The sequence below is a fragment of the Polistes canadensis genome, unplaced genomic scaffold (assembly GCF_001313835.1).
Source record: "Polistes canadensis isolate GaletaPanama2010 unplaced genomic scaffold, ASM131383v1 scaffold_82, whole genome shotgun sequence".
Lineage (NCBI taxonomy): Eukaryota > Metazoa > Arthropoda > Insecta > Hymenoptera > Vespidae > Polistes > Polistes canadensis.
In genome coordinates this window covers 366184-377472 of record NW_014569629.1, presented here as the reverse complement: position 1 = coordinate 377472, position 11289 = coordinate 366184, and the positions used below count along the sequence as shown (strand labels likewise).

General features: G+C 34.8%; 1 protein-coding gene across 1 annotated transcript; it reads right to left on the bottom strand.

Annotated features, from left to right (window-relative positions):
• Positions 1-2555: 2555 nt before the first annotated feature.
• LOC106786797 (trichohyalin-like) lies at positions 2556-4883 on the bottom strand. Its single transcript, XM_014748560.1, has one exon. The coding sequence runs from the start codon at positions 4380-4382 to the stop codon at positions 3006-3008; it is 1377 nt and encodes a 458-aa protein (XP_014604046.1). The 5' UTR covers positions 4383-4883; the 3' UTR covers positions 2556-3005.
• Between the last annotated feature and the right edge of the window lie 6406 nt (positions 4884-11289).

The following is an 11289-nucleotide window of genomic DNA, read 5'->3' as shown; positions in this document are numbered from 1 at the left end:
GATGGTACCTATTTTTTGTTAGCCCTGTACAACTGAATTTTGTCTCAAGGTTTCAAGATGGAAAATATATATCAAAAATCATTCGAAATTTTGTTATGAATATGTTTAAATTTATATTGAAGAAACTTCAATCATAAACTAATTTTTTATGAAATCATTCTTTCAATTTTCCATTTAATAAAAAACAAATATTTTACAAAAAAAGTATCGCAATATTGTAAAAACACTTGGCATAATTTCAACACAATTTTATTATATTAAATTAATTAGATAAAATTTAAGTGTGTTTAGAACTAAAATAAAATCTAAAAAAACGAAAAAAAAAGAGAGAAAAGATACAGTCAAACACGTGACCATTGGTCGACGTAAAAGAAATAATAAGCAAAATAATGAAATCATTTTGCAAATTTCAATCTATCGATTCTCAGTCAAATGAATATATAAATATAAAAAAAAAGAAACAAGCGGGGTGTCTGGTGTGTGACGTGTGGGGGTGTGAAAATAATATGGCGTCATTAGCGATCAGTTTGAAATTTGACGTTTCCATTCGATGCTAACTAATAAGAGCAAACAATTATTACGACGAAGTATACGTTCTGTCGTTTATATTCCTACCAAGCGAAACTCAATAAAATGGGGGCGGGGGGGGCGGGGGTCCGTTGTTTTAACGAACACGACGTATCGCGTTAATAAAGAAAGTTAAACGATGCATACGAACCGTATATGCGCGAAGGAAGATATTGGCCCGTTAATATCAACGAACCAAATCTCATAAATATCGTGTTACGTTTTGCGAAATGAAATGAAATTCTGCGATATTTTCACTGATGGAGATTAAACGTTGTTAACTTTGGAAATATTTAATAGCAACTTCCAAAAATAAAACGTTCGATCGTATGAATTAAAAAAAGAAACAAAAAAAAAACAAACGGAACGAAAGATAAATTTTTTCTTTCTTCATTTTTTTTTTTATTATTATTGTTTTCGATCTACATTTTTCACAAAAATTTCCAAACCGTGAAAGAAAATTTTGATTATAATCGAAACCAATCAAAACTAACGAACAATATTTCATTATGGTCTTGCGAACTGAAAAAAACTAAATGAAAGATATCAATTGCTATTACTGTTATTAACGTTTGTTCAACAAATCTTAAAACGATAAAAAAAAAAACATTTATAAAATATAATTATATCGCAGTAAGTCAGAGTCGAATAAAAAAAAAAATAATGCCAATTATATTTATTTACTTTAATGTAATTATATATATATATATATATATGGGAATATTTAATTTTTATGCGATTTCAAATATTATATATATCCATGCAAATCATCATGCGTGCGCGTATTCGTTTAATTAACGATTACTGAGATGTGTGTGTATAAGATTGAAAAAAAAAAAATATGTAAAAATAAAAAATGTTTCTTTCAAATAAAAAATAAAACTTGGTCGATAAGTAAGAACACGTTCGGATGGTTCAGAAGTTTCTTCATACGGTTAACAGATGGTAGGACCTGTTCGATTATACGAAAGAACTTTTCTTTTTCCTTTCTGTCTTTTTACACCCTCTCTATTCATGTAGTAACAAAGATACTTCTTGGGCAAGCAAGGGAGAATCCACAAAGGTACAGGTTGTTTCACAATATATATCCTTGATTCTTTCAATCCATCCAACAGCAGCAGCAGCAACAACACAACAACCAACGACAACTACGAGGAGAAGGAAGAAGAAGAAGAAAGACAACGTTGACTGACAACAAACCGGTTCGATGCCGACCCTAGATCGCAAATTTTTATCCTTGTCGCTGAATAATGCATTAACTGCGTTCGATCAGTGAACAAACCGAAAATGTTATATTATGATGTACGAAATAACACGGTTATGTAAATACTACCACCATCCCTGTTTAATTGTATATATATTTATTTATTTTTTTTATATTTTTTTTTTTATTTTTTTTCGGGTGGGGGGTAGAGGAAAAAACATTGGAAATATGTAATCGTTCGGAAACGTCTGGGAACCGAGGTCTCTCCGCACAACCAAAATTTTTCGCTGATATTTATATCGATGACATTTGAAACGGCGTGCGTTCGTGCTGTAGCACAAATTTTGTCCGAAAAGGGCGTTTTTTTTTTTTTTCTTTAATCTTTTTTCGGTCTTTTTTTTTAAATGAAATTTTTATGCAAATATCGAATATAGTATAAATTATACGAGATACCGATATACATGGCTTCGAACGTTCGAATTTACTCGATACTCCCTCTTTTTTTTTTTTTTTTTTCGCGTGAGAGGATTCTACCGAATCCGAAAATTTGTTATTTAAAAATGGAGAAAAAGGGAGGAAAAGAAATAAAGAAAAACAAAAAAAAAAAAAGCAAAACAATAAATAAATAAAAAAGTATTAAATAAAAAAATTTAAAAGAACATACAAGAAGAAAAAAATTAATAGAGGAGAATAATTTCCACCATCGATCTTATTTCTCCCTCTCTCTCTTTCTTTTTCTAGGAAAAAAAGGAGAAGAAAATAAAAAAAAAGAAACAAGGTAAGAAGAAAAATATAAATTCCCGGTACGGGATCAGGTAGACGTATTATCCCTCGTTAGAAGGAGCTCACTTTTCGTGCTATAAAAGATACAGAGTGGATAAGAGACTCTTAGGAGTCGAAGGGAAAGAGACAAGGAGACGACGATAACAACAACAACAACAACAACAAGACAGGGTAAGTATAATAAAAGACTAAAATTACATCGTTTTATCGGGTAATTCGTTGGTGTGTTACATAGACGGCAATACACAAAGAAACATAGAGAACAGGGGACATGTACAGGGCACGGAAGAAACTGGTAAACAAGAAGAAAGGAGTGAAGGGGTGGTAGTGGTGGTGGTGGGGGGGGGCATCGTAAAAGTGCAAAAGCAGGACAAGAAGGTTGAGAGGAAAAGGGCTCGGGGAAGGAGGTGGGTCGTTAGAAAAATTACTTAGTCGATGATGGTAGGAAAGTTTAAATAGATGGTGGTAGTGGTGGTGGTAGTGGTAAAGAAGGTGGGCAATAACAGAGGCCTTCTTCTCGTTTCTCAGGAACTAGTTGACGACGACGAGTGTCGTATTCCCTGAGGAGTGAGTTGAACGGATGCGGCCTGGCAACGTTTTCCGTTGCTTTCAACAATACTTCGTTTAACTTTCTATACTCTTCCTCACGTTTCAAACCATCCCGATAGATTTTCTCGTCCTCCTCGCGTTCCCTTGCACGTATTGTCTCGTAATATTTCTGTTGTTCCTTCAATTCTTTACCGTAACAAATCATTTTTCTTTTCTCTTCTTCCTTAACGATAGCCGACAATTTGGCGTCAGTCTCGATCACTTTTTCCAGAAGGATTTTCTCTTCCTCGATAAAACGTTTCTCTTTATCCATTGATTCCCTTTTCCATTTCAATTGTTCTTCCCTACCTAGAAGGACCTCGCGTAAATTTCGTTCTCGCATCTCCTTGAATCTTTTAACAGCCAGGTCTCTTCTAGCGTTTGCGTCCTTCATCGAATCCTCGATTATCTTATCAACTTCTAAATTTCTCCTAGCCTCCTCTTCGCGCAACTCTTCGAGATATTTCAAATAAGCGAGTAATTCTTCCCTCAGTGCGATCGAACTTTCCTTTTCGGCTTGTTTCTCGCGTTTCAATTCGTCCTTCGCCAGATCGTTCAAGGTCTCGTCTATCTTAGTTTCCTCTTTAGCGCGTTCCATCAATATTCTTTTGGCTCTGCTAGCCTGTTCCTCCAATTCCTTTTTCAAAGCTTCCCGTTTCTTTCTCTCAGTTTCCAATCTATTCGTTTCCTCTTTCCTAACGTTATCCCACAATTGTTCCAAATATTCTCTCTCCTCTTTCTTAACTCGTTTCTCTTCTTCCTCCAAAGCCAATTTACCTGCCACCTGTTTGGCCAACGTCGTCAACGCGTCCCGTTCCAAATGAAAACGGTTTTTCGCTTCCTCGATTTCCCTGTCCTCCTTAGCCTTGATCTCCCTCAACATCAATTCGTGCCAAAGTTCTTCCAACTCGTTCTCGGCTCGTCTCTTAGCCTCGTTATCCGCCATTTGCACCAGGTTACAATTCTTAGCATCTTTCGCGAATCTCTTGGTCAACTGTTCCCTCAATTCCGGACAACGTTCGATGTATTGTTGAATACGTTTCCCAGCCAATAACGCCAAACGTTCTTCCTCCTGTTGTTTCTTAAGCCGTTCGGTTTCCTCCCTCATTTCCTCCATTCGAAAATCGTCGCCATGTTGGGCTTGCTCGACAATTTCCCGCGTCAGTTCCATCTCCTCTTTCGATATCAGATCCCTTAGCTTATCCCTTCGCACGTTAATGCTCTCCTCGTATTCTGCCATTCCTGTAAATTCGAATCAACCGCAGCCCGAATTAATTGCCGGTGTAATTATCACTGTTTGCACAGTCGTCGCACAATTCCCCCATGCAAAAGTTTAGTCAATCGACTACACACAAACAAACATATTCACACATATACACACACATATATATATATATATATATTTCTTTTTTCAAACCTGTCGTTTGCGTATCCTACCCCCCATCCTATTTCCAACCTCACTCTAAACCTCAACCCTTTTCTACTTTTTTATTTCCTTTTTTGGGAATCTCTTTTTTCTCTCAACGAAGAACAAAGAGAAAGGGAATCATCAACCACCACCCTCCTCGAAAGTTCTGTTTTTCCAGCTACGTGCTCGTTTGAAAATCCCTTCTTTGTTCTCTTTTTTTTTTCTCTTTTTTTTGTCGTCCATCCAACACTCGCACCCAATGTTTTTCCCTATCAACGTAGAAAATTTTTTGTTTGTTTATACGACCGATTTCACGCCTGGTAAGCGACCAATACCTCCCCCTCCCCCACTTTTCCCCCATACCTAACCCACCCTTCGTTATAACGCGTAATCTATGTATATATTATATACATATATGTATGTATGAGGACATATTTACGTATACAAATAATTAGCTAATCCAATCGATATTTATCGAGGTTGGCTAGATTGAAAACGATGTGACGATCGAAATTCATTTTCCAACAACGTTGAAAAATAACCGCATTGGAATTTAGTAATCACCATAACAATATTCCAAAACTGATCCAAAATGCATTAATGAAAAAGAATTATCGATGATTCCCCTGGGTATCTGTTTCTGTATCTATCTATCCATCTATCTATTCATCTATCTTTCTATTACTCTCTCTCTCTCTCTCTCTCTCACTTCGGATAAATACAATCGTTATAAACGCGAAATAGGATGACAAATAGTGCGATTATTATTCACGCCAATATTCGAAGCTATTTTAAGCGTTACCACCGTATACATTTCCTTCTATATTTATCTTTCTTTTTTTCTTTTGTCAAATTTAATACATTCCAAAAACAAAAAAATAGATAAAAATTAATATTCGCAAAAAAAAAAAAAGAAAAAGAAAAAGGGAAGAATAAACAATAAAAATTCCCACGCAGGGAAGAAAAAATTTCGTACAAACTCGCCGAACCGAAAGATTATTGAATCACTTGGAACGTTATTACAAAAATGCGACAACAACAAAAAAATTAAAAAAAAAAATAAAAAATGCATAAATAAAATAACCGAAAAAAAAGAAAAAAGTAAAAAAAAAAAAAAAATACGTAAAACTAGGTTAAAGCTGTTTTCGAAAGTTTGGGCAACGGCCAGTTAGCGAAAAATAAAAAGCAATAAAAAGAAGGGGTGGGAGGGGGGGGGAAAGGAAGGAACAGAGAATACGAAATAAAACAAACTAGGCGCGTAAAAAAAAATTATAAAAAATAACAAACAAAAAAAGGAAAAAAGCAACAAGAAAGATTATCTCACGCATTGCTAGTTTCTCGATGATACGAGAGTTGGAATCGAATTTTCGTTAAAATAATCGTGAGATGAACATTGGTACGATAGGTAAAGCCATTGTTACGCCTACACAGTTTCCTATTAAATTATCGGAATTCGTGATACCGTAGGAAAAACAGAAACGTTCCTCGTTTTTACCGATTCTCGTTTCGGGTCATAATCGATGCAACGTGGCGGCGGCCTGTTATAAACTTCGTTATGGTTACGGTGATGAAAACTATGTGGGGGGGAGAGAGACACATGTGCGTGCATACGTTTATTCAACTCACAATACAAACACGCATACATATCTCGCATACACACTATACACCGAGGGTGGTGGTGGTGGTGGTATTGGGTATTCACGTATGGTATTTTAAAAGGATATAGAAAGAGGATGAAACGATAAACATCGCGAGCACGCGTTTAATTTTCACGTGATAATATTACACACGATATACAATCTATGAGGTATACGTGTACGTGTGTGTTTATGTGTTTATGCGCATATATGCGTTTACGTGTGTTATATGCGAGAACGAATATGAGAGAGTGTGAACGCATGGTGAACGGACCATCATCGATTTTATTTAAATTTTTTTATCGACATCACGTCGGTGCTAGGACGAGTTAACAAAAGGTGCTACCGGGGCCCGCGAAATCCATAATAAGCGGAGCGGCCAGGATGAAAGGGGTCATCCTGCCGGCTTTACTCACGCGTCTTTTTTAAGGATCTTTCTCTCTCTCTCTCTCTCTTTCTTTCTTTCTCTTTTTCTACCTAAAGTACGATGCATCGTAGCCAGGGCTCGATTTTCGTCCTTCCCTTTTCGTTCAACACCCGTGTGTGTAGTGTTACACGTTGACTCGCAAGAATGAATCACGCCAACTTTTTTGTCATTTATACTCCGGACGACGACGACGACGACGACGACGACGACGAGGAGGAGGAGGAGAAGGACGGAGAATGAGGATGAGGATGAGGATGAGGACGATGTTACCCCCATTGTACTCCTACGTGTTAATCTACCGGTCAGCTTTCACGAAAGAATTTTTATTTCTAACTTTATACTTACGACGTATTTCACGCGATTATTATGATCAATTTTATCCCTTAGATATTTTGAAATAATCTTTGTTGAGAAGGTGAAGAGATATTATTTGAAATTTTATTTGTCAAATTAATTAATGTTATTCTTATATTGTTCCTCTCTTTCTTTTTTTAATAAAAATATTTCTATCGCTATATATGGATATTAATTTGGAAAAAGGATGAATTAACGGTAATTAAAAATCAATTTAAAATGGTATGTAATATGTATTAAATATATAAGAATATCGATAAAAAAAAAAAAAAACTGGGGTGCCTTATTGATGATAATGCAAAAATTAACAACGACTAACCTTGTTCTACGTGATCTCGAATAGATTTGATCCTTCTCTTCCTGTTAGTTTCTTTTTCAAATTCCCATGACTTTAAAAAATTCTCATATTGTCTTCTCTCTCTGGCATCTCTTTCGGCTAATTTGTCAAATATGGATTCTCGTTCCTTCACGATTTTACATTGACCGCGATCGCGAAATCTGTGACCGTAGGAAATGTTGGCAGTTCCTGTAAAGTCTTGTGGATATTTTCTACGTTTAGTTTGAACACATTCAACCTTTGGCAAAGGTAGGAGACTCATTTTTGGGGATTTCAAGGGACCGAGTAAATATCGGTCTTGCAATAACCACGAAAAGCTGAACTGCCAGTCCTTTCTACCTAAACCAAACCAAACTAAACTTCTCTTTCTTCTTGTTCTACTTGTTTTCCTTCCTTTCCGTAACTGAGGTTACCATAGAGATTTACGCTTGTTGTTTCGATGTCTCGTTCGAGTAAAAAGAGAGAGAGAGTAGCTTGTTCTCAGCGAGTTTATGTCTTGAATTACATACTCTCTTGATTGGTATCCTCCGAGTTTTTAGAAACTAACCGTGTTAAATTACCGTCTTCTATTCGATATTTTTTATAGCTTCCATCGAATGAACTCAGCTACCTAGTAACTGAAGTATCATGATTATATTTCAAGAATAAAATATTGTACATAGAAAAAGTGAACAAGTAAATAGTAACAATATTGAATATCTATTGAATGTTCAAAATGAAAAAATATTTGTTACACCGTATGAAAAAAAAAAGAAACAAACAAACAAATCAACGAAATGAAATTGCATTTATAAAAAGTAATCAAAAGATGGCGTTGACAATAATTTATTTCTCAAAAGTAAGATAATATTTAGAAATAAATAATAAGTAGATAGGTAGGTTGTAATGGTCATACTAACCTGGCGCAGGGGATACCATGATCAACGAGGTGGTTCCCCCAGGACTGAGGCTAATTGCTGAAGCCTGTAAGTACTCCTAAAGCGAGTATTTGTGCGTTTAATTTTTGCTAGTGCGTGTGGGGTACATGCGGGTTAACGCAGGCCCCATGCCACATTAACTTAGATAAAAAAGATACAAAACAAAAAAAAAAATAAATAAATAAAAGGAAGATTCCTCGTCCCTTTTTTCTCAACATATAACGAAGAAAGACGCAAACGTTAGGAAATCTTCAAACGGGGTAGATTGAAGATTGTTCTTGTCTCTTTCCTTTTCTTTTTTAATCTTTCTTCACGTTTCTTGTCATCGAGACGGTATTGTAAAGCAAAAGAACGAGTGAGAGTAGTTTGAAAATCGGTGTCCTGCTTCGAACGATTCCAACCCGTTCGAGTTGGCGAGTTGATTTGACGACAACTTGGGGGCCTACTATACTAGTTTCTAACATAAGTCGCTAAACTGAGATCCCCATGGGTAGGCAGGGATTTTCATCTTCAACGTGTAGCACTAAAAAGAAAGGAATCCTCCTCTCGTGGAGACATTGACATCGTCATCTTACACACAGCTCCGGGAGCTTCTTAACATGCTTCCCAAGTGTTTTTCAGACAACAGCAAGAAGATTCTGGAGAGTGATAGGTAGAGAGAGAATCAGCAGTAGAATCAGCAGCAGAAAATCAGTCAGCATGAAGATGCAGCGCACGGTAGTAGAGAGTGTAGTCTCGCGAATTGCTGTTCAATCAAGAATTTCACAATGGGGCCACCACCAGTAAGTATTATCTGGACGGTTCTCTTCTTTTTTTCCCAATGGAAAATAACCCTAGCGAATTCTTTCAAACTGGGCTTCTCAAAGACATGACATTATTATCTTCAGATCCGTATACAATCTCTCCTCGTACAATCGTAATCAAATTAAATCAAATAATAATAATGAAAACTCGAACATATGATCATATTCGATCAAACGTTTGACAATGTAATAATAAGAAAAATTAAGAAGAAAAAGAAAAAAACTATAAATCATGATATATCTTGGTTCTTTCATTACATTTGTTGTCTCATATTAAATCTCACAATTGGCTATACAATCAAACTATTTGTACATGTGTATACACATACGATATTATACACATGGACGATATCACACTCACACGTGCAGCCACAAATTGTCGCGTTTCGTTATACTTTTCTTTCTTTCATTCTTTCATTTTTCATTTCTTTATTTTTCCTTATCATTCTTATTCGTATTCTTTTTTCTCTTCTTTTAGAGTGGGAAAGAAAAAAAAAAAAAAAAAAAAARAAAAAAATTTCATAGATTAAAAAAAAAAAAGAACGCTTGGCGGTTTATCCTATGAGAATTGGAATGGTGCTAAACGCGCGAATTCGCGAAGGTAACGCGATAATAGGCCAAGGGAGGGGGGTTGGGAGGTGTGGGAGGGGGTAAGGTCAATGTGTAAAATGGCATATCGTACCTTTAAAAACACACATTTAACGTTACGCACCCTAAGACGAGGATAATTTTGGTTGGTTTCGCGCCGGGAAGCAAAATGTTTCTAACAATACACACGTGGGAAGTTCGAACGCGAGGAAGAAATAATTTTTCTTTCCTCTTATTTTTCTTTCCTTCTTACTTTCTTACTTCTTTGATGTTTCTTTTTTTTTTTTTTTTTTTTTTCATTACTTTTTTTTTATATATATATATATATATATCCTATGTTTAATATTTATATACCACGAGATCGACAAGAAACTTATTATAATTACAGGGGGGATTTAATGAGAATTAACGAAGGAACGAATTATAAAATGAACTTAACGAACGAATTAACAAACGAATTAACGAGCGCGAAAATAATTGACGATATGATATTGGGTGATACTTAGAATTAATATTATAATAAGTAAGGGTGTTTATGAATGTTTTAATATAAAATCCTTACCCGTGTCAAGGTTTTGTCATTAAAAAAAAAAAAAAATGGGGAGAAAATCGAACGCTCACGAATAAAATCTAATGAAAACGTTATGATACAATATTGCGCCGAGAAATTATTATATATATATATATATAATAATTATTAATAATATAATTATAATTAATTAATTAATTAATAATAAAAATAATAATAATAATAATAATAATGTAATGCAGGACATTAAAGGCACGGATTCGTACGTATAAAATATGTATAAACGCGACGAGATGAAAAAACGAGGGGAGGATCGAGAGGGCGAAGAAAAGATTTTTTACGGGGAAACAGAAGAAAAAAAAAAAAAAAAAAAAAAAAAGAAGAAACAATTAAAAGTAATATTTTTGTTCGTATGAATTAATTAATACCTACGTAAACGTGTAGAGTTATCGCGCATTCGTCGGATGTAATAATGTGATTTTTTTTTGTTGCATTTGCCATGAATTTCTTATATATATATATGTATGTAAAAAAAAAAAAAAAAACAGCACAACACGAATGGAGAGAGTACTTTCGAAGAACGCTACTGATTTTTTTCATAATGATTTCCTTTTCTTTGTCTTTTTTTTTTTTTTATTCGAATAGAAGAAGAAATAATTAAAAAAAAAAAAAAAGAAAAAAGAAGAAAATTTGCTAAAAAGCTAAGAAGATTAAAAAAAATTTACTAAATAATAATATTAATAAACGTGGAAGGTTTTCGAAATAATGTTTAAAAAAAAAAAAAAAGAAGAAGGGTTTGCTCGCGTACCTAAAAAAAACAACGGGGGGTAGGTCGGGGTGCCGCTCTCGATTCTCTCGTTATCTCAATTTGTCATTCATTCTTTCTATCTATCTCTATCTCTCTTTCTCTCTCTTTCTCTCTCACATTCTCTCTCACTCTCTATTCTTCATATTGTTTACTTTTCATCAGTGTCTTCTTTTTGCTCATCATCGTTCGTGATTATCCTTTACTTTAAAAAAAAAAAAAAAAAAACACCTGGTACGCGAGCACGATTAACAACAACCAACAACAACAACAATACGATTTAATCTCGAATTTGATGATCCACGGTGGTTAGGATCGATTATGTCAAATTCTCGTACAATA

Excerpts from the sequence above, each read along its gene's own strand:
- LOC106786797 (XM_014748560.1), bottom strand. The coding sequence starts at position 4,382 with ATGGCAGAATACGAGGAGAGCATTAACGTGCGAAGGGATAAGCTAAGG.